The sequence below is a fragment of the Vigna umbellata genome, chromosome 5 (assembly GCF_029865625.1).
Source record: "Vigna umbellata cultivar VRB3 chromosome 5, Vumbellata_1.0, whole genome shotgun sequence".
NCBI lineage: Eukaryota > Viridiplantae > Streptophyta > Magnoliopsida > Fabales > Fabaceae > Vigna > Vigna umbellata.
Genome location: NC_142169.1, coordinates 46036873 through 46063221, shown reverse-complemented (window position 1 = coordinate 46063221; position 26349 = coordinate 46036873). Strand labels below are relative to the sequence as shown.

The 26349-nt window shown below is 36.7% G+C and overlaps 2 protein-coding genes across 3 annotated transcripts in view; both read left to right on the top strand.

The window, feature by feature from the left end:
• The first annotated feature begins 4148 nt into the window (after positions 1–4148).
• The window catches only part of LOC124822312 (nudix hydrolase 3), a 42429-nt gene continuing 20228 nt past the window's right edge, over positions 4149–26349 (top strand). The window contains exons 1-14 of one of the 2 annotated variants that reach the window (XM_088115259.1): positions 4150–4363; positions 4459–4638; positions 6284–6361; positions 6775–6871; positions 10254–10387; positions 11212–11293; positions 13034–13120; positions 13480–13586; positions 13949–14120; positions 14196–14425; positions 16334–16415; positions 17323–17388; positions 25995–26072; positions 26176–26271. In XM_088115259.1, the coding sequence (XP_087971385.1) occupies positions 4290–4363; positions 4459–4638; positions 6284–6361; positions 6775–6871; positions 10254–10387; positions 11212–11293; positions 13034–13120; positions 13480–13586; positions 13949–14120; positions 14196–14425; positions 16334–16415; positions 17323–17388; positions 25995–26072; positions 26176–26271 (1563 nt within the window). In that variant the 5' untranslated portion in view covers positions 4150–4289. Of the gene's footprint in view, positions 4364–4458; positions 4639–6283; positions 6362–6774; positions 6872–10253; positions 10388–11211; positions 11294–13033; positions 13121–13479; positions 13587–13948; positions 14426–16333; positions 16416–17322; positions 17389–25994; positions 26073–26175; positions 26272–26349 lie in introns of both variants that reach the window. The other variant, XM_088115258.1, reaches the window with a different exon arrangement.
• Positions 17395–21185, top strand: LOC148198481 (uncharacterized). The gene has a single exon (XM_088115260.1). It carries the CDS (start codon positions 19756–19758, stop codon positions 20887–20889), a length of 1134 nt encoding a protein of 377 aa, XP_087971386.1. The 5' UTR covers positions 17395–19755; the 3' UTR covers positions 20890–21185.

Genomic DNA, 26349 nt, shown 5'->3' with positions numbered 1-26349 from the left:
TAATGCAGTGGATAACGATAATAATGCAACGCTGGGCGAGAATCGCTATGGCTCAGCGATAGTAATGTCCCATATCGACAAGTTCGACGTTAACCTTACGTCCTTTCCCCTTGTACGTGACGTCAAATATTCCTTTGAATATAAATATTTATTCCAATATTACTCAAAAATTGACGTTCACTTTGAACTTCAACGTGAACATTACGTCAAATATCTTCCACAACGACGTCAACTTTACATCAGTTCTCCGTACATGAGACGACAAATCTTACTATAAATATAAATATTTATTCAAATATTGGACGTTACATTCTTTACTCGTCGACGTAACGTCACGTCGTTGTACAAAATCGACGTTCAGACTACGTCAATTTACTATCCATTCGACGTCAAATTGTTCGAGTATCGCCGCCCAGTAATGTTTGACGTAAAATTTACGTCACTAGATATGACGTCGAACTCGAATTCGTCGTTAAAAGTCAAAAATAACCGACGTAATAAGCTGTTTTTGTACTAGTGACAACGTGAAAACGAGCCGGCCAATTAACTCGGTGAGACCGTTGTGTTACTTAGTTAACACTAAAAACATATAGACTTATTTAAATATAATTTTTTACACAATAATGTATTAATATAAGAAATAATAAATAAATTTTGAGATAATTTGGTACCATATTTTAATTTTTATAAATAATTTTTGTAAAATAGTTAATGTTTAAGATAATTTTTTAATAATATAAATTTTAAAATAAATAAATAAGCAACATAATTCCATAAATAAATTTAAATGATAAATAGTATATATATATATATATATATATATATATATATATATATATATATATATATATATATATATATATATATATTAAAAAATTAAAAAGCTTAAAACTGAGAAAAGTTTGCTCAGACCAACTTAATCACCAAGTTTTAAATTTACTTGAACATATCAAACTAAATTAATTACATTTTCTCTTTGAATATCAACCGGATTTAATTTACCTACCATCAATCAAACCAAATCCTAATTTGATCTGGATTTCATAACAATGTTTGAATGTGTAACATCCCAAAATACAGTAATTACCATAATTTAGAATTAATTACAATTAACAGTAAGATAAACAGTCTTTACCATTAACAGAGTTCAAAAACCGAACGGCTTAGAGTGTAGAGTTAAGATATACAAAACGAATTCATGAAAGAGCTAATAACGAACGGTTTTACAAAATAAAATAACCGAACGTATAAACCAAAAACGGACGTCCTAAACTAGAAAGAAAAGACGGACGTCCTACTGCTCCGCTTTCACTTCCACTTCGACTAAATTCTCTTCTTGGATCACCTCTTCTAAAGTAGCCTCGCCTTCTGCTCACATCCACAACGGATGATCATTGCAAGACAAGACGAACGTACACATACCATAGACAACACAAGGAAAAACGATAGGGTAAGCTTATATAATTAAGTTCATACGATCAACATATATACTTAACATTTCAATTCACACACACATGTAACTTAACATAGAGCTATATGTATATAAATATACTAGACAGACCGTCCGGACTGTATGAACTGTGTAGCTACAGGCGTCCTTGCACCCGAGTGGTGTAGTAACTGGGATACACTCAACAGCTGCCACTCGAGGTTAGTCCGTTCTTACGTCGCCCATGTTAACTTATGGACTAAGGACCTCCTGCCATTCCCACACATGAACTACTCTCCTCTACGTGAAGATGAGTATCACGGAATATCAGGATGGACCGTGCCAGCATTAGCATAACCACATTCATACTTTACCAAATTCCATAATCAACATATATGAGACGTTCCTCCCTGGAACGCTCGTTCAAATTCCATAATCATAATATCGCTCAATAAGGCGTTCGCACTTTAAATTATCATAATTCATCATCTTTTACATATTTAGATTTAAGAGTATAAAATGACGAACGCTCAGTCCACTGAAGGATTAGGACGAACGTCCAAATAAGGCACTGAATGAACAGAGAAATATATAACGAACATGACTATCTGTTTTGGTCAGTTAAATGAACTGACTCGACTTGACGTGTACTGGTATTTAGAAAATATTTGTAATAAAAACTTGGACCAGATTTAATACACAATGGAGGGTCAAGAATACTTAGAATTATCTTTGAAGAGGTTTGCATAAGAAAACCAATGCCAGAAATTGAACGGACGTAAAGAAAATGAATATTTAATACTTTGAACGAACGCTATTTTATCAAATGATTATTCAATCATTACGAGCGCTTGGTATGAGACCGAGCACCGCTTATGACGAACGCTTGGTATGAGACCTAGCGTGATTTCGGACGGACGCTCGATATAAGGCCGAGCGTTATTTAGGACGAACGCTTCGGTATAAGACCGAGCGCTATTTAGGACGAATGTTCGGTATAAGACCGAACGTTACTTATTTCAGTATTATTTAATTTAAGGTGTACTACATTTCCATGCTGAGCCGAACGCTCATACATAGTACTTCAAATGAGGACGCTCGTTCTCAAACCGAATTCTTCCCAAATGAAAGAATTCCACTCTAAGTCTTTTCAGGGAAACCGAACGGTATAAGACCGTACGATAACGAGCATAATTTATCATAGGGAGTAATTTACGTTTCAGATTGTTCTTCTATTTAAAATTCAATATTTCTCATACAATTCTTACTTTATAGTTTAATATCAAATATCAATTTCCAGACTTTATACAAATCACATTAATCATTCATAATCATACGTATCAAACATGATCATACATCACGGCCAACATATACCCTATTCCTTCAGTTCATCATCAATCATACATTTATACTCATACTATACACATACATTCATTCGTTCATCCACAAGCATGCATTATCATCAATCATTCAACAAAATATGAATTAAATACATAAGCTTCCCTTACCTGGATAGTAGTGTACGCCCTAAAAGTATGACTTTCACACGTTCAACTACAACTCTTCTATACTCAACAGCCACTTAAGTTTCTTCCACTAAATCTAGCCAAAGAAATGTAGAAAATATCAACTCCTACCCTTGCATGCAACAGAATCTGGGTTCGCAGGAGTATCCAGAAACGACACCTAACTTAGGAGACTTACCGTTTTCAGAACTGAGATTGGTTCGGTCCAAAATGAAGCTCACGGCTGAACGAACGATCCTACGGTGCTGCAAGTTTGATTGGAGAAGAAACGTGATGATTACAGTAGAGAGAAGTTTAGGGTTTCTAGAGAGAAGTTGGAGAAGATGAAGGTTTAAGTTCTGAGGAAGATGAAGAGTGCGTGCAGGTGAGAGAGAGAATTTTTCAAAACTCAGTTTTGTAAATTCCACGTCCAAACGGACGAGCGTCTCCTCTGCTGACACCTGCACCCCCACTTCTGACTTCAAAAGCTTCGACCGTGACAAGTGGCGCTCGTGCATGCAGCGCTTAGTGCGTTTTTAATGGTTCTGCGAATGATGTGGCGTGCATTGATTGTGATTTGACAGATAATCTATAGTGCTGATTTCCTAGGGTCTTACAAAATGCATTAAGTAGTGATGCATCTTTTTTAAGGATGATTGAATTCTAATGAATAACTTTCACAAAAAGATTAAAAAGATAAAAGGAAATTTACAAAATAGTATATTTGAAAATAAGTTGTTTCCCATATTAAAAATAATCATTTTTATAATTAAGATTAAGTATATATATTTTTTATATTTCTTCTGTCCTTGATATAAAACACTTTAACATAATTATTTACATTAATAAAAATAATTAATTTACATTATTTTCATGACTTTTAAAATAGTACTACCAATATATTTAATTTATTCTCATTATTAATAACTTAATACGGACAAAGAAAGGAAAGTTAATCTTTTATAAAAATGTAAATTATATAATATAAACTAAAGAATATATTTTAATTTTTTTATTTCAATAATACTCATATATCATTGTATTTTTATTTTTATCATAAATAATTTTCTCTTTTTATATTAATTAATTAAAATAAAAATTATGTTATCTTAAAATTTAAAAATGACAGATTAAAATTATTTATTAAAAAAAAAATCATTCGAGAAAGATGGAGTAATATAATAATACCATTGCAGAATGATAAGAAGACAGGTGAGAAAAAGGAAAAGATAAGACATGATAAGATTGAAAAGTACATGTTACTGATTCCGTTCCGATTTCACGTTCCGCAGATTTATAGTTGACTCCCTCACTAACACTCGGCACCTCCGAATTTCATTCAACAACACTCTGAGATGCAGCAGCAAGCAGTGGAACACCTTGACGTTCTAACCAAAACCGGTCTCAAAACCGGTGTTTCCAAGCCCAGGTAATCGCGAACTCAATCGTTCTTCGCCACAGTTCCTCAGATTCGCGTGCGTAATAACAACGCTTGCATTTGTGTGTGTGGGCGTTTGTGTTCAGGGGAGATGTGCATCGCAACGGCGACTACCACCGCGCCGTTCACGTGTGGCTATTCGCGGAGCGGACGCAGGAGCTGCTCCTCCAACGCCGCGCCTCGTGCAAGGACTCGTGGCCTGATCTTTGGGACATCTCCAGCGCCGGTCACATATCCGCTGGCGATTCGTCGCTAATCACTGCTAGGTACTCTGCATTGTCAAATTACCGATCGTTTCGTGTTTGGTTGGAGAGAGCACAGGACTTGCATACCGGAAAATACGTTCTGTTGCTGTTTTTTTTTTTAAATGAGAATAAGTTTCATCTCGATAATCACTATAGGAAACTATTTCTTTAAATGTCGTGGCGTATTACTATGCTAAACTTCAAATCTCGTTGGACAACATTGTTTTGTCGTTGGGGAAAACGTTCTGTTCTGTTTTTTCCAGATTGTTTCGTGTTTAAGAATCTGAACAGGAAACGGTGAAATATAAATTGAATATTGCTTTTGGTTTTGTTTTCTCATTTAACCTTTTTTCTGTGTAAATTTCAGAGAATAGAAAACAACGTCAAAACAGGAAATGCTTTTCTAATCACGACCCCTAGTATTGTGTGCATTACATGAGAAGTCAATTTGGTATTTGATGATATGAACAAGTAGGTTTAGTTATGTTGTCTTTGGCAGCTAATTTAGTTACTTAATAGAAGCAACTCTTTCATGACCTTTGAAAGGCATGATCCTAGACGTGCGCTAGTTTTAGGAGTTAATATCAAATTGACTGATGGTACTGGAGTAACTAAACCAAATTGACTGCGGGTTGCTACTGTATTAAGTCTGCACATCTATTACCCTTTCTGTATCATGTGAAACTTTAAAACTCATCTCCTTAAGAGCCATACATTTAGTCATCTATTCAAAAGGCTTCAAAGAACTGTTGTAATAATATTATATTATTGCAAAAGAGACGTCGCCTAACGTTCATCAGTGCAACGATCCTTTTCTTTTGGCAACGTTCCTTAACTGATGCAACGGTCAAACATTTTCTTTTTCTATTCTTCCCTAGCTCTATAAATAGAGCTCTTCCTCCATTCCAATCCATCATAAAATTCTCTTCTCTCATTCTCTTAGTTTCATTCTTTTTCTCTTTTCTTTTCCTAAAATTTATCCTACGTATTAACTCTTATCAAATTTTCTTGCTAGTTTTGAGATCTTCGAATACAATTCGAGAAGTTCCGGCAGTATTTTGGGAGACTTGTGCAATACACTGCGAATAAGTTTTTAAGGACAGTAAAACTACTCGTCTCAGGAAATACTATTCGTGATTTTGTCAGTTTTTATACAACAGGAACAGTAGTAAAAGTAGTAAATACTTACCATTTTTTGGGATGAGCAATTTCAATAGCATTCACAATGGCAAAATTCCCGTGCTCAAAAGGAAAGGTGTTCACCAATAGAAAAGCAACCAATTATAGCAGCTCCATAATCCAAAATTATGTTACTACATGCTCCTCTCAAGAAGCCATCCATGGCCGCTCCATCGGTTTACACTTAACCCATAGACACTCAGGATGTTCCCATTAAATTGTATCTGCTTTGGAAGCCAATCAACTAAAAAAGAATTGATAATACTAAAATCCCTAATTAATGAATTTATACTCCCACAGCAATGGTTACCGCTATATTAAGATAAGCATAGTTGACATTTTTTATTCTAACATCAGACCTACCTGCATTCTCAAATTGCATGAAATTACGGTTATTTTGCACCAAAGTATGATTATTCAGAATGTTGAATAGAAAGAGACTGTACTGCTAATCAAGTCTGGTGTTGTTGTGTGACTAATTTTTCAGGAGAGAGCTTGAAGAAGAGTTGGGTGTAATCCTCCCCAAGGATGCATTTGAATTGATATTTATTTACCTCCAGCACAGGTAAGTAGTATATGATGTATTTCTGTATTTCGCAAAAAGTTAAAGTCTTGTTTTTATTTTTATTTAATTTTTTATTATTTTATAATTATCATTTCGTAAATGCTATTGCTTTTAGGCTGTTTTCCATTTTTAAAATTTCCTTTTTTAGTTTGCTTCTCACAAAATTGAAAACTGAATATGAAAACAAATGCACTGAATTTAAAAGTGGAAGAAAAAGTAAACACCCTCTGATTTTCCTTTCAATTGAGGGTCTGTTTAAACGTATAGTGGAGTCTCTTCCGCATATGAAGGAGACTGTCAAGTTAATTTGTGTTTCTGTTATTGTAGCATATAAGATTTTTATCTTCAATGAGTGTATTTCTCTCCTATTTTATCTGTGGACTAGTAATATGATCTTTAAATATGGAATGCAGTGTCATAAATGATGGAAAATACATCAATAACGAATTTAATGATGTGTATCTGGTAACAACTCTTGATCCTATACCTCTGGAAGCCTTTGCACTTCAGGTGAGGATGTGTAAGTTGTTTCAAATTGGACTTTTTAGATCTCATTGAGAGACATAATAAGTGGCCTTTATTTGATTATGGAACCAGCCTTTATAGCATTTCATTATTTGACAAATTTAACTTGTTTTAGAAGTACTAGAATTCAGTTTAAAGGTATGACATTTGTGATCATTGCATATTTTTTATGATTTAGTTTTATTTTAAAGTTTCTGTTCTGTAATCCGTGATTTGAGTCTAATTACTGGATTTATATACTGAGATAGAATAGAACTTGAGTTTTTCTGGTCATATCTTGCTATCTATTCTTGTTTAATGTCTATTTATATCTTGGTATCTATTCTTGTTTAATGTCTATTTATGTCTTTTAATTCTGTCTTAGTGATTGAATTTAGAGTAATCTGTGAACTATATTGGATATAATTCTTTTTGTTTGATTGTTTCATTTTAATTAACTCTTTGGCACATAGGAGTTACTTTTAAATATGTGGTAGCAGTTAGCTAGAAGAAGTAAACTCCATGATATTCTAGTCCAGAAAAAAATATTTATAACATCAGTTGCATAAATGTTTAACATCTTTGGTGAAACTCAATTAAACAATTTTGACAATGCAAGAAGACTTATAAAGAATACACTGTATCTTAGGAGCTTAACCTTGAATCAAGAAGGAATAGTATGAATGGTATTCACAACAATGAATCAAGAATACACTGTATCTTAGGAGCTTAACCTCCTCCATCTGGTGCTAAGACCGGTCAACACATACAAACTACACAACTGGCTAACTGAAACAATAAAGGGTCCTAATATATAGGCCTTTTCCCGCCCCCTCACTTAACTGATTAACAGTTAAGTGTTCTGTTTCCCTTTTCTCCGTTTCTATACTCTCTAAGTCCTAACATTACTCCCTCCTTGAAGATCAACCTTGTCCTCAAGGTTGGAAACGTGAGATTTGATCTCCTTGATCTGCTTCATCATCGTGTACTCATATGAATGGAATCCTTTGGCAACTGCCCTCCAATTCAGGTCTGGAGGTTTGGATGGTGGCAATTCTTCCTCCAATAACTTCCATCCTTCTTGGATTTTATTAGCTTCCAACATTCTGGTCACCTCATTTCCAGAATTATAAGCCGTGAGGAAATGGTCTTCGATGTCTTTCAAAGCTTCAAAAAGTTCTCTCCCCTCTGCAGGTGTCTCACGAACGGCAAGACCCTTCTTTTGTTCGCTGGTCCACCTCTTCACCAAGTCTGTCCTTCTCTCCCGGGCATTGATTCTTCCATCCACCTTTCCGTCCTCATCCTTCATTCTAATGGTAAGGCCGTTCGGCCAATTACTGAGAGGTTGTTTGGACTGTAAGACCGTTCGGCCTTTGAATCTAATTGTAAGACCGTTCGGCAAATGACTAGGAGACCGTTTTGAGTGTAAAACCGTTCGGCCTTTTACTGTAGCTATAAGACCGTTCGGTTTCTCCCGTCCTCTTCCATTCTGGTCTGACAGTCCTCTCCCGTGCGGATCCGGCAATCCTATCCCGTTCGGTTCTAGCAGTCCTCGACCGTTCGGTTCCAGCAGTTCCCTCACGTTCGGTTCCGGTCTTCTCACGTTCGAATCCAACAGTCCTCTACCGTGCGGTTCTCTTCTCCATATCTTTATGCTGTTTGGCTCCTCCCCCTGCATGCAACCGTTCGTTCTTTAATGACCAATACTGTTTGGTTCCCTGGCAGACCGTGCCTATTCCAAACTGACCCCACACTCTTGGCGGCTCCCGATCGGCCTGGGTGATTGGCCTCGGCCTCTGACCGTGTCGCCTCACCGCTTGTTCGTCCCCAAGACGACTGGTCTTCTATGGCCTCGGATTGCTCGGCCAATGACTGGTAGACCGTTTTGACTGTACGATCGTTCACGTTCGATGCTGGGAAGTATTCTTTAGCGGTTCCCGACTGCTTACTGGCCGCCACCCTTTCAAAGATGGTACCCCCGTTCCGTTCTCCAAATCGCACCACCACTGCCCCCTTCAGACCTTCCCAAGAACGATTCTTGGCTTTCTCCTTCCAGGCTCTGAACTAGTAGCCATCGCTCCCCTCCATACTGATGTCAGCTAGGCGCACCTTTTCCTCCTCTGCCACCCCTTGCAACTCGAAGAACGTCTCTGCCTTAGAGACCCACCCCAATGGATCAAACCCTTCGAAAGTGGGTAGTTCTACCCTTTTTCCCCGGTTAGGTTGGACGTCTCTTCGGTCTTCATCCAGTTCCTCCTCCGAGCATTCCCTTCTTCTCTGATTCTCGTTAACAGAATGTTGATCTTCATCTACAGACCCTGGACTGCCTTCTAATCCCTTTTCCTGGGTCCACACCCTTCCTCCAAGAACTCGCAAGAGTTCCCTAGTTTCCTGCCGCATTTCTTGCATATTTTTTTTCCATTCTGCTAGCTCCCTTTTCTGTTCGCTGATCCTCCTTTCCCAAGAATTGTCTCTTCCTTCCATCACGCTCCTTTCCCCAAGAATCCGACACCCCTCTCCAAATGGGAATCCGGCAGTTTCTCGATTACTTCTTGATCCTTCACCCCCACTCCGATCCGGCAGGTCGGACCACTTTGTTAGGGATTCGGGAAGGAATTCCTAACAAGCTCTCTCTCTATCTCAAACACAACAATCAAGAACTTGTAAAGAAGGAATAGTATGAATGGTATTCACAACAATGAATCAAGAATACACTGTATCTTAGGAGCTTAACCTCCTCCACCTGGTGCTAAGACTGGTCAACACATACAAACTACACAACTGGCTAACTGAAACAATAAAGGGTCCTAATATATAGGCCTTTTCCCGCCCCCTCACTTAACTGATTAACAGTTAAGTGTTCTGTTTCCCTTTTCTCCTTTTCTATACTCTCTAAGTCCTAACAAGTTACTTTTAAATATGTGGTAGCAGTTAGCTAGAAGAAGTAAACTCCATGATATTCTAGTCCAGAAAAAAATATTTATAACATCAGTTGCATAAATGTTTAACATCTTTGGTGAAACTCAATTTAAACAATTTTGACAATGCAAGAAGACTTATGCAATAGATCATTCATAGTCATGTGGCTTTATTGATTATATTTTCATTATTTTCACTTCTGTTTGTGTTCTTTTATGTCTTGTGTTGATTAAATTCCGTTAGATGCATTGATGTCATTGTAATTCTCAGGGTGGTTGTCTGTAAGTCAATAATGGGCTGGCAGCATATACTATCTCTACATGGTTGATTGTAGACAAAAGATATTTAATTGATGTGCTAATCTAATTCCATTACTCTCATGTCCTTTATGCCTTTCTTGGTGCATGCATGACTTCTTTTATCTTAATTTTTCCTGATCTTTTTTGTGGGGATTTTCTCTCATTGGCAGGAATCGGAGGTTTCAGCTGTTAAATATATCTTTTATGAAGAATACAAAAGGTTACTGGCCAAAGAAGATTCAGATTATGTCCCCTATGATGTAAATGGAGAATACGGTCAACTCTTTGATGTAATCGAAAAGAGGTATGTTAGAATTTAAGTTTTTGTCAACTCTTGTGTGCTATAATTAGTTTTGAATAAAGGATTCTTATATGTGAAACAAAACCTCTTTCAATCTGCAATAACTCTCGTAAAAAGTATTATTGTTGTTGTTTGATTCCTTGTACCAGTATAGAACTTCACTCCCAGTTCAGCTAGCCATGTCTTTCTATTTTCTTCATTTTTAAAGTAAAATTTATTCAATAGAAAAGAAGCGAGGTACAACTACAGAGGGAAGGAGATGTCCTTCCAAATAGAAAATAAAATAAGGTAATAAAAGAATTGGGAGTGAACCAAAACTATTTGAACTTGCTTGGTTTGTGTCTAACATTTTGACAACTCTTGTAACAAGAATGTCTGTACTTTCATAGCTTAGAAGTTGTCTTATTAGGGTCAGGCACAGTCTTAGATGTTGGCTTGGCCCAGTAAATAGTGGCCATTAAAAGTATGGGTATTCCTCTGCAGATATAGACAAAAACAGCATATGTAGACAGAATTTTGATATTGGCCCCTCTTCCAAATCATTCATGGAATGTGAATGGGAAAACTGAATATTCATGGAATGTGCCTACCATCTCATGCCAGACAAAAAATTGCCTACCAGTATGTAGTAAGAAGCGTCATTGTATCCATTCCAAACTAAACTATGTATATTTCCTTTTAACTGCAGAATCACATGGCCAAACTCAGCTTTCTTAACTTTAAATATACTTCTGATTATATTCTATCAAAGGCAACTACATGATCTTTAAAACAGACATTGATTATATACTTATTTTGGTATTCATACATTTGCATATTTGTTTAAGGTACAAGGAAAACACTGTAGCACGCAGTTTGACTCTACAGAAGCAAATAAGTCGTTATGCTCCTGTTTCCCTTAGTGCAGAGGTTGTTTTTATTTTCATCTGTTTTTGGTTCTCGTATTAATTTTACTGACCTGTATCTGTCTACTTTTAGCTATTTGTCTCCCCCATTCCGTCTTGTCAATTTGAAAACTATACTGTTAAAATATTGTATTTCTAATATTTTCTCCTCGAATGCAAATGCATCTTAGTTTGAGAAAGTTTGGTTAAACTTAAAAAAGTGTTTTCGAAATAAGAAAACTTTAAAAAAGTGTTTTCTTTGGGAGATGAAAATTTCCTTTTTTTGGAATAGGCAACCTCTATTCCATGGAAATACTTGATTTTTGGAATAAGCAGCCTCTTTTCCTTAAAAGGCACTTTCTCTATTTTATCTTATGCAATAATTGTATCATCCACATAGATTGGTAGTATAGTGAGTTTACTTGTAATGAAGTGCTTTACAAATAAAGTATGACTTCCTTGATTTTGCTTGTTGCTAGAGATCTCACATCAACTAGAAATATGACTCAATCATAGTATATAAGTGGGGGTGCAAGGCTTACTTTAAATTTACTTCCTAGGAAGGCTTCCAAAACTCGAAGAGAAGCACAAAGTACATGTGCTCGAAATAAAGGCTCCTATATTGCCACTGGACACCAGGCAGAGGGCACTGAGCGCCACATGTCTTTAGAAACTAAGGAGGCTTCCCATCTTCATGAGCTTGGGTGGGCTGTCCTTAGTCCAATAGCTGCCAATTGAACTTGAGGAAGAGCACTTTAGAATCCTTGGATGGGTCTTCAAATTCTTCTTGAAGCTTTCTTGCCATGCTTCTAGTAATTGGGCCCAAGTCACCAATATTGATTTGGTTTAGTACGGTTGCATTATGTTTAAATTCCACTAGGTTTAAATTCCACTACCTTTATATGATATCAGAGTCAAATATTAGAGCAATTCATACCAATATTAGAGCAATTCATAGTCTATCTTTGTCGAGATTTGGGTCTATTGTGCCACCCACTATTGGGCTCCCCTTGATTTCCTTGCACACCGTTAGCCACATCAGATTAAATTTAACGGCGTTTGTTTTGGAAGACGAAAAATTATAGTTTCCTTAAGGATAAGGATCAAAGTGTACCAAAGTTTGAAGGAGGGACTAAAACTAAAATTGCTTGATAGTTGAGGGACTAAAAGCATATTTAACCCCAAATAAATTAATTAGAAGTATCAACCATTACTAGGGGTGTTTTAGGAAGAGTGTGTTAGAGAGTGTTGCCAACATGTTTCTATAAATGTTGAAGGTTGTTGGAAGTCCCTTATCAATTAGATATAAGACCTATTTACAATATATAAGTGAGTGCAAACCTCACCTCACAAGCCAGTTCTATAAGGTGAGTTAGACTGAAAACCAACTCCCCAACATGGTATCAAAGCCATGAGTTAAAGTCCATCGGAGCGGAGCTTGTTGTTTTGCCGCTATTGGATCATCCATTTATGTCTAATGCCACGTTCGAGATGTATGTGTCGGCGTGAGGGAGTGTTGGAAGTGCCATATCGACTATAAATAAGTTCAATTTATAGTATATAAGTGAGTGCAAATATCATCTTATAAGCTGGTTTTTGTGAAGTTGAGTTAGTCTTAAAGTTCACTTTTCAACAAAGGCAATGATATCATTATTGGTTAAGTTTATTCTCCCTTGGATTTTTAATAACATTATCAGTTGACTTTGTCCCAAAATTTGGGGTTCGTAGTTAACCTTAAAATAAGTTTAATGTTTCATTCTGGCAGTTATCTGGGCTTTCAGATTTGGACAGAAAGGCTCTGGGTTTGGTTGTGAAGGCTGCAGCTGTTATGGATGAAATATTTCTTCTACAGGTTGTGTTTACAATCCTTTATACTGTGTTTGTATTCGTTTGTTTTTGTATATTGTCTCTATTTGTTTTATGCTATATGTTCAATATTAATGCTCATGAGGTATGTAAAATTTAATGGTAAATTGACTGTTAATCTTTTGTCCATGCAAAATTTTTCATATGCAAGTCATTACGTGTCATGCAGCATGCTTGATACCTAAGTTTTGTTAATAATGTTATGAAATTTCACGGGTAACTTATTTCTTGCTCCAAAAGTTATTCTAATATTTTAACTGTAACTGGTAGAGTAGAACTAGGAATATGGATATGTTCACATGACAGTGTACATTGCTAAAGTTTATCTATTTATTTTACTGTCAGTCATGGTACAGTAATCCAGCTCTTAGTGATTGGTTGAAGGAGTATGCTGATTCATCAGAGTTAAATAAGTTGAAATGGTCCTATTATCAGATTAACAAGAGCCCATGGTAAGTGTTTTCTTGATAATTCAGTCTGCCTACTTAATGTTTTCTATAGTAGACATGTAGACAGACTTTGGCATTATTTTATGCCTTCCTGGACTTAGTTGGCTCATTTGCTGTTACTTTAGTTTTAAGTTTAATTTGTTTTCTTAATCTAAGGCTCTCTTTTACCATCCAAGATAAGTTTTGACATGAAATTGCTAGGATCGGACAGTGTTCTTGACAGATATGTAAACATGCATCTGCCTTGAACACTGCAAATTGTGTTCATTTAATTTTCAGAGTAGAACGGAGGAACCTACTTATTGTAAAATGTCTCTTTTATGTTCATACTTGTTGTATAATTATAATCTATTAATTGTTGACAGGTCTAGCCTTGATGAAGATGTGGCATTCTTGACAACTGCAGATTCAGCAATAAGGTTGTTCTCTAACGCGACTAGGACAGTCAGAGATTGGAAGGGTGTGGAATACAGAGCAGCATTTCCGGTATCGAAACCTGCTTGCGCTAATTTCTATCCACCCGACATGGACAAAATGGTATATTGCACCAAGTATATGCTGTTAAAAGAAATCATTTGCAAATTTGAAAATGAATACAGTTTTATCTTGCAGGAGTTTGATTTATGGAAGGACAGTCTAGAAAAGGATGAACAGAAAAAGGCAACAGGATTCTTCAGTGTTATTAAAAGGCACAGTGAATTTATTTTAGATTCTCATCAGTCTGCTAGTAAAGGAAGTTCTCATGATCTATATATAGTTCCTTACTCCGAAGAATACCAACCTCTTCTTGTAAAAGCTGCCGATTTACTGCATAAAGCTGGAGACATTACCGACTCACCAAGGTAATGTTTTCTGTCCATATTCTCATGAGTAAGCGCTCATTGTTCTTCTCTATGCTATATGTTAGAAAACATGATTCAAAGGAGGAAATTGGGAGAAATATATAAAACTGAAAATAAAATTGTATTGATAACGAATAAAAATAATTTTAATAAGAGTATAATGAGAATTATATGGCTAATCTAAACCACTAATCTCCCAACTAATTTTCTAACTGATTCAACAAACTATAACCATTTTATATCTCAACAACCCGCTGCAAGCTGGAAGATGTGCACTACACTTCCAAACTTGGTATGGAACAATTCAAATTTCAAACCAAAGTGAAATACAATGAAACAGGCTGGAAATAAATCGACTAAATAACATGATGAATAAAGTGACAATGGCTGAGGTGCATAATTCATAGAAGTTCTCAACTTCCATCTAGGTTGTTTTGAACTTATTCGAGTGTCTCTGCAATATTCTCTCCATCAAGAATTTGACTATTGGAAGGAACTATCACTTGCCAATTAGGCAAGGAATGCTTAACAACCAAGAAGAAACACAACTCAAGGCTTAACCATAACCACCACTCGGCAGATTCTACATTCCAGAGACAAATATATGCTTAACTACCATGACACAGAAGCTAAAACCATCAAATCCAAGCCAAAAGAGCTGAATACTAATGAAATAATCAAAGAGGTAAATCACCAAAGTTGGTGTGCATGAGAAAAACAAAAAGCTTCAAGAGGAACCATAATATGTTGACATAGATGATAATCAATAACAAAAAAAACTGGAACCATCTCCAGTAGAGCTTCTAAAGGTCGTACCTAAGGCTGGTCTGTCTAATATATCACTACTGAAACATAAACTAACACTGTGAAGGCCGTGGGTGCTCTGTCTACCACGAGTCTGGCAGCACAATGGTTGCTTTGACCGAGCGACTCTGATAGTGGGGTCACCGTTTGGAATGCTGGCAGAGGAATAAGGCAGAAAACACTAGAAGAAAGGACACAATGATGAGAGGATTCTGAATATCAGAAAGGAAAACGACTTCTGAAAAGAAATATGTCACGGACAGACAGTGGGTCCACAAAATATTCGATGGATAGTCATATGAATTAATCTTTCTATGTTACAAGTAAAACAAAGTGTTGAAATGTAATGTATTTTCTAGTGGGCTTTTTAGAGTGGAGTTTTTAGGAGCCTTCTGTTTTTCCTTTTTATGTTGATCGTACAACTGCAGCTAAATGAAAATATAACAAAAGAAAAAATAAAAACTCTCTCAAAATTACAAATAAATCCTTTTCTTAATTTATGTTTATCTAACAATTCCTCCATAAACTTAAATTCTTTCTTCCTTCATCCCGATTAACTTCTTGTACTCCTGGAACAATAGGCAATGGTTTCGTGAATATATCAGCTATTTGTTCCTTGCTTCCTATGTGTTTGGATTCCACGCTTCCGAGAAAGGATAAAATGAGGATAAATGAAAACGAACGTCAATATGTTTTCTACTCGGATTAGCACCTTCTCTTCTTGCATTATTTCCAAATTCCGTAATAGGTTTCTAAGCCATATTGCATGCCGGACACTCAAGGATGCTGCCACATACTCGGCTTCACACGTTGATAGTGCCATAATGAGTTGTTTGTTTGAGAGCCAAGTAATATTATTGGTTATGGTCTCTTTTATTATTATTTCATTACAATTGTAGTTTTGTATTCTTTTATTAAATAATCTATATGTATATATTGTATTGCTTTTTAGGGTCTTTGATATTTTCCATTATTCAATATCGGTATCACTGAACAATACTATGAATTACTTTATTTTACTCTTTTACTGTTCTTTGAGCTTTTTATTATGTGTGGCCGCATGAAGTGGGTGTAACTTGGTTAACTCATTCCTTCCTGTTGTAGTTTGAAGAGGCTGCTACATAGCAAGGCTGATGCTTTCCTTTCAAATAATTATTATGACTCAGATATAGCCTGGTTGGAATTGGTTAGTCATATCCTTTCATTTATTTTTGTGCTACCACCATTATAAATTAAGTCCTAGCTAAGTTGGTGAGACCGGTGAATAATACTCATAGCATGTAGTTGCTCTCATGCATAAAAAAATAACTCCAGTATTCAAATATTCTATAACTAAAATTCAATGTATCTATATTGTTAACTTCATCAATGCAAATGAGAGTTTATTTGAAGAATGTTAATTTTTTCAAGGTTCCACCAGTTCACGTGTGTGGATTCTTAGTCATGCATGCAGACATGATCTCACTACTCTACTTTGATGATAATGTTATAATATTTGTTGTTCCACTTGTCACCCTGAGTTATTTCCATTTTCTCCTGTACAGAATTTGGTTAGTTTCCTTTGCAAAACAAAATAGAAAACATCACGTCTTTTATCTTAATTGCCCCTATCTGACTAAATCCAAAGATTTATTTATGTAGAAGGTGATAATTTTTATTTTTTGTGTGAACAAATACTATTAATCTTGCATAGTTTTAACTTATTGCCAAATTGATTTAATAAATGTGAGGGCATGGTTCTGTTTTTAGTTGTGTCGTGCAAATCAGCAAGACATAAAACTTGGAAATTTTGGGGCTGCTAAAAAAAATGTCACTTGGGGATCATTTTGAATCTGAATTTGACAAAATAATTTGTTCTATCTGGAGTAAAGGAGACATTAAAAAAGAATTATGAAATTTTGGCCTTTACTTATTAAATGGTCTTACACCCAACCAAATTACTTGAAAAATTATGCTTACGGATAGGCTTTTTTACCAGTGAGCGATTTTAGTAATGTTTCTCTAAATTTTGAATGTTAGTATTCTTACTGTAATGTGTTTTGATAGTGATAAATTTTAGGATAAAAAAATTGTATCTTTCTGTTTTCTTGCAGGACTCTAAGTTGGATGTTACTATTGGGCCATATGAAACTTATGAGGATAAACTTTTTGGATATAAGGTAATTCCAATGAGGCTTCTTTGTGCAGCGTATACAGTTATGGTCCTACGAATATATTTGACTTAGATGGTTTTTTCATATTGCAAAAGTTCTTCCCTCTTTCTAAAAGGATTAATGACGAAACAAGTCACGACTACTACCGTGTCAAGGAGAGAGAAACTGAGAAATAATATAATGGATTTTTGTGTATCGGTACTGTTAGGATAATTGAACAAAAGATAAAAGAAAGAAACAAGGAAAAAAGAAACTCAAAGCACTAATGATTAAAACTAGTGTTGGTGCTGTCTTTACTGCTTAAGAAAAACAGAAAATACATACAAAGGAGTTCTCTCCTTTCACATGAGCTGACACTCGTTTATAACTCAGTTCTTAAGAAAAAAGGTGTCCTTGAAAGAATCTGATTGGTCCAATTATATAGACGAAATCTCATTCGGAAAAAACGGATTCATTTGTCCTGCCGCATCACTTCCACCTCTTCATTTATTATTCCACTGCACTCTTTATTTTTCCTTCTATAATAATCTTTACATGCCTTCTGATTATTTCCATTCCTATCAGGTACAGATAAGCATTTTTGTTTATGATGAAGAAGAGATGCAATAGTAAGAGAAAAAAATCAGTATCTAATAGTGGGAAGTATTTGGTGCAATATTTCCCAATCAAATTATATCGTATGTCCTTATTATAATCAAATCATAGATATAACAATTCTAAAAATTATACCATATTACTATTACATGGGAAATAATATGTGAAAAGTTACTTGAGATGTCTCACTTAGATATCTCTTTAGATTCACACACACATGTATGTATAGATAAAGAGAGAGGAGGTAGAGATGTTGTATCTTGCAACAAAAGTACAAGAGATAGAAAACGAAACAAAAATAAAATTTACTCCTAGGACACTAAATGACAAATAGGTACAACGAAAAACTTTTACATACTTGTTCAGAAGATAATATAAATTATTCTATCACTCCCTCAAGTTGGAGCATAAAGATTGTATGTATTAACCTTGAAACATAAATTGAATTCGAAGTCTTCTCAAGAATTTTTTCAAAATATATGCAAGTTGATCTTTAGACCAAACAAATTTGGTAAGAATTTCCTTGGCTAATGACTTTTCTTGAACAAAATGACAATCAGTTTCTAAGTATTTTTCTTTTTCGTGAAACATAAGGTTAGAGGCAATGTGTAGAGTTGCTTGATTATTATCACAATACACCCTCTCTTAGAAAGTACATGATAGCTTTGCTGTATTGTACAAAAAAAGGAAAAGAGTTGTAATTAAACATATGTAACAGACTATTATAAATAGTCATACGAGTGAGGAGAAAGGACAGTTTTTGGGGATTATTAAGAAGGATTTTGGAGAGTGGGGTTCTCTCTAATAACCTCAATTGTATTGTACTAAATTGGTATGGGAATTAGAGTATAGAGATCAATACAACTTAACTTTTCTTTTTAATATTAGTTTTATTAATTGGTATTTAGAGCCCTGATCTTAGCACTGGTGCATTTTAAGGGGTATGGTGAATACAAGAATGGATGGGTTGGAAAGAATGTTGCAAGAATTTGTTCATGACAGAGAAAAGGCTGAAAATGAGCAGCATGAGTAGTTACAAAGATCAGAAGATTTGATAAGAGGCCTCATTGTTGTTGTAGAAAAGATATGTGGCAAGAAACCATCAGGTGGCAAGAAACCATCAGGTGGCAACCACACTCTCATTGCGGAGGAAACATGATATTCTTGTTTTTGTAGGTGAAGAAGCTTATGGTTGGACAAATAGGCTGGAGCGGTATTTTCGTTTAAAGGAAAGAATGCAAGTGATCATGATTTCTTTGGAAGGTGTTAGATGTTAAGATGTGTGTTTCTGTTATTTGGGCTTAGTCTATTCTGTATTAAGGGCATTGGCCCATATCTTACAATATAAATAAACTACCCTATGTGTATGCTAAATACACAAGGGATATTTTCTCCCAATCTTCTCTATTTCTCATATGGTATCTAGAGCACAGGAATAGTTCCAGTCAACTCCACGGTCTCCGGCACCCATCACTGCCGCTGTCGTCGCAGTCGCCGCCGCCGCCGCCGTCGCCGGAGTTCCAGAATCGACCGGCGACCACACCATCGGAATCGTCTCGGCCGGGCGACCACCGTGGTACGGAGATCGCGGCGAACGGAGCACCCACGTGCCTCCACGCGCCGCCGCAAGAGTCGCCGCTGCCGCCGCGCGTGTCGGCGCGTCGCCGGAGCTTTCCGCCGCCGATCAGCACCGCCGTGATCGCCTCCTCGCCCTCTTTCTGGATCTGTGGTCGTTGCGTCAATCGGAGCACTTTGAATTTTTAGGGTTTCTCCCTCTCTATGGCGTCTTCCTCGTCTATAAACACCTCTATTGGTGGCTCATCTTCTGATCCCTCAATATATACCAATTATGTGAATGTACAGTTGTCCATTGACAAGTTAGATGGCACAAATTATGCAACATGGGCGTCCGACATCAAACTTTGGTTGAAGAGTCAGGGGTACTTAGATCATCTTACTCAAAATGTGACTACTGCTCCCATAGATGACACTTCCCGCTGGATGAAAATTGATGCTCAGTTATGCATTGTTATAAAGTCCACCATTCACTCCTCACTGAAACAAATGTTTCGATCCTATGAAACATGTTCAGAAGTATGGGTACAAGCAAAGTTGTTATACACAAATGACACTCAACGTCTTTATGGTGTTTGTCAGGACCTATTAACTGTTATTGGTCTGCGCAATCCTGGTCCCATGGGAGAATATTTTGGTAAAATTAATGCCCTTCTTCATGACTTTAATGATATATTACCTCCTGCTTCCACTCCTGCTGAAGAATTGAAACAACGATCAAAGTTCTTCATGTTGTTGGCATTATACGGACTCTCCGATGATGTTTCTCATGTCTGTGATCAGATTTTGGGTTCTCCTGTCATACCCAACTTTACTTCTACTTGTTCTGCTCTTTTGCGTATACCGAGCAAACCCGTCACTGAGACATCCCCTCATAGTGATGATTCCTCTGTTATGGCTGCTCAACGTGATGATCGAAGTCGGTCTCGCAAGCCAAGTAAAGGACGTCCAAAATGTGACCATTATGGCAAGTTAGGCCACAAGATTGATAGATGTTATGCTCTCCATGGACGTCCTCCTCGACCTGTAGCAATGGCAAATTCTGGTCCACCTCTCCGATCACCGCCTGCAGACCATCCTACTTCATCCAATACCGTAGACAAACCTGCAATCTTTAACGAATTTCTCAGATGGTATGAGGATCATCAACACTCTGGTTCCACTACATCTGCATCTGTTGCACGTACAGGTACACCTTTTGTTGGTCTAACTCACTTCCTCGAACCTTGGGTCCTTGACTCAGGCGCCACCGATCATATCACTGGTAACAAGTCCTTGTTTTCTTCCTTGTCATGTCCGGATAATTTACCCTCGGTAACAATGTGTAACAATGGCTGATGGGTCTAGAGTCTCATCTCATGGTATTGGTACTGTTAATATTTTTCCATCCATATCCATTGATCATGTACTTTATGTCCCTGGGTCTCCCTTCATCTCATGGCATACTCGTAGTTCCTTTCCTCGTAGTGTCTCACAACGGGCGTCGTCCCCTTTTTCATTGGTTCATTCTGGCATTTGGGGACCTAGTCGTGTTAAGTCCATTTTAGGTTTTCAGTATTTTGTTACCTTTATTGATGACTATTCCAGATGTACTTGGTTGTTTTTAATGAAGAATCGTTCTGAGTTGTTTTCTATTTTCTAATCTTTTTTCCATGAAATAAAAACACAGTTTGGGGTTTCTATTCGAAATTTACGTAGTGATAATGGCCGTGAATACCTTTCTCAACCGTTTAAACAGTTTATGGCTTTTCATGGCATTCTTCACCAAACCTCATGTGCTTATACTCCTCAACAAAATGGGGTGGCTGAGCACAAGAATAGACACCTTATTGAAACAACTTGCACACTTCTGATTCGTGGTCAAGTACCCTCACATTTTTGGGGTGATGCAGTTCTCACAGCATGTTATCTTATCAACCGCATGCCATCTTCCGTTCTAGATAACAAAATCCCTCATTCTATCTTATTTCCTCAAGACCCTCTGCATCCATTACCTCTTCGAGTTTTTGGGTCTACATGTTTTGTTCATGATTTTAGTCCTGGTCTTGATAAGTTATCTCCTAGGTCTCACAAATGTGTCTTCTTAGGATTTCCACGGTCACAAAAGGGCTATAAGTGTTTTTCCCCTTCCCTCAATCGTCATTTTATCTCTGCTGATGTCACTTTTGATGAGTCTTCTTTTTACTTTTCACATCTATCTTCTAGTTCTGTACCTCTCCCTGTTACTGTTGATATTCCTCTTATCTGTGATCCTCCTGGTGATGCTCCGCCCATTTTGTCTTCTCCTTCTTTAGACTCTCATTCACCACAGGATCATCCTTCACCTCCACCCTTCAGGTTTATAGTCGCCGTAATTGTCTCCCTCATGACTCACTTCCGGTGCCGCCTCATGTGTCTACTCCGGCTCCAGCAACTGAGTCTGACTTGCCTATTGCCCTCCGTAAAGGTATACGTTCTACCCGTAACCCTTCCCCCCATTATACTGTACTTAATTACCACAGATTATCTCCATCTTTTTGTACTTGTCTCTCATCCATTTCTTCTGTGTCAATTCCCAAATCTGTGGGTGATGCCTTAACTTATCCTGGTTGGCGTCAAGCTATGATGGATGAATTAACTGCTTTACAGGAAAGTGGAACTTGGGAGCTTGTCCAATTACCATCCGGAAAGTCTGTTGTTGGTTGCAGGTGGGTGTATGCTATCAAGGTTGGTCCTGATGGCACCATTGATCGTCTGAAAGCTCGACTGGTTGCCAAAGGCTACACACAGATTTTTGGTTTGGATTATGGTGATACTTTTTCTCCAGTGGCAAAAATGACCTCTGTTCGCCTATTCATTGCCATGGCCGCTCTTCGACAATGGCCTCTTTACCAACTTGATGTCAAAAATGCTTTCCTCAATGGTGATTTGCATGAAGAAATTTAGATGGAGCGACCGCCTGGCTTTGTTGCTCAGGGGGAGTCATCTGGATTGGTATGTCGTCTTCGCAAATCCTTATATGGCCTAAAACAGTCTCCTCGGGCCTGGTTTGGTAAATTCAGTTGTGTTGTTCAACAATTTGGTATGTCTCGCAGTGAAGCGGATCATTCAGTGTTCTATCGCCACTCGAGTGCTGGATGTATCTACTTAATAGTGTATGTCGATGATATTGTTCTCACAGGAAGCGACTATCTTGGCATCTCTCAGATGAAACAACACCTTTGTCATCATTTTCAAACCAAAGATCTTGGCAAACTCCGGTACTTTTTGGGTATTGAAGTAGCACAATCCAATGATGGTATTGTCATATCTCAGAGGAACTATGCGTTAGACATCTTGGAGGAAACAGGGTTAATGAACTGTAAATCTGTTGAGACACCTATGGACCCTAACATCAAACTCCTACCAAATCAGGGGGAGCCTTTCTCAGATCCTGAACGGTACAGAAGACTAGTTGGTAAATTAAACTATCTTATTGTTACGCGTCCTGACATTTCCTTCGCAGTTAGTGTGGTGAGTCAATTTCTAAACTCCCCATGTGAAGACCATTGGGATGCAGTTGTTCGCATACTGAAGTATATTAAAAGATCACCTGGAAAAGGTTTGCTATATGGCCCTAACAACGATACAAAAATCGTTTGTTATTCAGATGCTGATTGGGCTGGTTCCCCTTCTGATAGGAGGTCTACTTCTGGATATTGTGTCTCTATTGGTAGCAACCTGATATCTTGGAAAAGTAAGAAGCAAAGTGTTGAGGCAAGGTCCAGTGCAGAAGCAGAATATAGAGCTATGGCATCAGCTACTTGCGAGCTTGTGTGGCTTAAACAATGGCTTAGTGAATTGAAATTTGGAGATGTCACTCACATGATACTTATATGTGATAATCAAGCTGCTCTTCATATTAGCTCTAACCCTGTCTTCCATGAGAGAACCAAACACATTGAAGTTGATTGTCATTTCATTCGAGAAAAAATCATATCCGGAGATATCAAGACTGAGTTTGTTAACTCAAGCAACCAGTTGGCAGACATATTCACTAAGTCCTTACGAGGACCTAGAATTGATTATCTTTGTAACAAGCTTGGAACATATGATTTATATGCTTCAGCTTGAGGGGGAGTGTTAGATGTTAAGATGTGTGTTTCTGTTATTAAGGGCATTGACCCATATCTTACAATAGAAATAAACTACCCTATGTGTATGCTAAATACACAATGGATATTTTCTCCCGATCTTCTCTATTTCTCATAGAAGGAAAGGCGATAAAGTGGTTTTAGTGGTGGGAGACATTAAGGCAAATCACACGTTGGAAGGTTTCAAAGTTTCAGTGGTAAGAATGTTTCAACCCAATATGTTAAAAGATCCTTTCGAAATCTTAATTGGATTAACACAAAATGGGATTCTTGAAGCAATTTGAACAATATGTGGAATTCTTGCATGGTGTTGAACAAGTATATTTTTTAATGGCTTGAAAGAAGACATTAAAAAGGAAGTGGAGTTATATGAACCCAACAATCTTGTTGAATTGATGATGTAGGCTTAGATGGTTGAGGGAAAAAATAAAAATTATGTCAAAGGGGGGAACATTGAGCATGAACAAGGGTAGTAGTGGGTATAGGCTATATTCAACGACTAGTTGTTTTTCTAGAGATATGGGAAATTCTACTATCGCCAGTAACTATTGTCAGAATATGTGAATTTATTACCCAGTTAATATATCAATTATGTGTAATCCCTAAAATTAAGGGATTAAGATTAGTTAATATTGGGCATATTTCCTTTTATTAAGATTAGGTATTATTGGGTACATATCTCTTGATTTAGAGACTTTATTTCAGGAGATTTTTTACCTTAATTAGACAATGGTTATTTTCTTTTTAAACACCTATGTATTGTTTCAAAAGTATGAACGAGAGAATTATTAATTCCAACATCCTACTTCTACCACATCAACATAGTTGGCACTCAGCGTTGGGATTCTGGCGCTCAACGCCCTATTCACTAGTATCAGCCGCTTAGTGTTGGATTGGAGCGCTCAACACTGGACTCTCTGGATTCAGCATCAAGGGGTAGCACTCAACACTAGGGAGTGGTGCTCAACGGTGGTCTCTCTGGGCTTTCATCAATTCCCCAAGTTGTGCAGATTTGTTTGTTTCTCTGAATCCAGGGTTCTTCAATATTGCTGACGATCTTCCTATCATCAATATAGCTATCAAAAGAGGGGATTTTTATCATATTTGCACAAGTGTAACCAACAATATAAATAAATACAAGAATAAGATAAAGAGAGGATTTAAGCAAGTAATAAGCTAAAGCAGAGCTGAATTTGCTACTAAAAATGCACTTAAATAATGGTAAGAATTAGGATTATCAATTCCCCCAAACTTACAAGTTTGATTGTCCTTAAGCAAAAGGTAACTTGGTCTTGATAAAACAGCTCAACTATAATGGTTTAACAACTCAAGAAAATAGTTTCACTCAAGACTATTAAATCAATCATGTTTACTCATCATAGAAAAACCACTCAAGAGATAATGCAGCGTACACAAATCAAGCTTCAATTATGGTGCTTATACATTAGAGATTACAAGACAAATGCAAAGGTTTTACGAGGGAGCACCAAACATGGCAAAATGCTTTCATGAAATGCATGGAACCATTCCTCACCAAAGAAGTGTTTCTCTCAAGCTCATTAGTGTATAAGGACGTGTTTCATTCACTCTACCATCATAATGTCACACAAATCAACTTTGCCCTTCGTTTCAACAAAAATAAACACATTCATAAGCAAATTAGCATCACAAGAACTTTCATGGCTTGTATTGTGGCTGGGCTAAGAAAAGAAAGAAACATGGTTTTTCTGGATAACAAAGTGCCTTGATCTAAGAGAGTAAACAATTCAAATCATGAAAATATATTTATCTTTTTTGCTTCAGTTCAAGTATAACCAATTTCCAACTTTCTTTCATGAAACTCTTTTTCTTTAACTTTTTCTTCTTTCTTCATTTTTTTCTTTTTGTTTTTCTCAATATTCCCTTATAGAATGAACTCCCCAAACTTTATACAATTCTCTTCAACCAAAAATGAATGCTCTACTCAACTCAAGGTAAGGAGGTGAGGGATTTATCAATATGCTTGAGGTTCAAAGAATGAAGAAATTTTTCTTTAAGGTTCCAAGGGTTTTTATTGACTTATTTGGCTCAAAAATGTAGAAGAGGTATAAGAAAAACATGGCCTTGTTCATCTAACAAGTAAATGAATGATTCTTTAAAGAGAAACTGTCTATTGAATACGGATGTGATGTTCTGGATTGAATCTCTAAATTCTTCTATACTATCATGAATAAAGAATATAAATTATTTGAATGTCTAAATTTACTGGAAAATTTTCGGCATCCCACTTGAAATGACAAATGACGCTAACTTTGAATTAATGAATCAATAAGTGCTTTTCAATTCTTTTAGGCTACCTTTGAAGCATTTATTGGAATCAAGGACGATGAAGCAACAGCTCAATTGAAACTCTTTGGGGATAATCTGCAGGTATATACTTGAAGCATTTCATTGAGTTAGTTTTGTAACTTTTATTTTTTCTAAAATTAAGTGTATTTGACACCTTAATTCTCAAATATTTCTACCTATTAAGCTTCTGGAGCAAAATCTCCCTATGGATAGTGCATACAAATCAAAAGATGTGTCGGCAGCTCCTATCCGGGTTATCCAACTTCTATATAATGCTGGGGTAAGTGTTAGGAATATTTGAATATTGTTTGAGTCTCTGTGTGTGTGTTTTAGTGTGGGTGTAACAGAAGTAAAAAGA

Excerpts from the sequence above, each read along its gene's own strand:
- LOC148198481 (XM_088115260.1), top strand. The coding sequence starts at position 19,756 with ATGGCGTCTTCCTCGTCTATAAACACCTCTATTGGTGGCTCATCTTCT.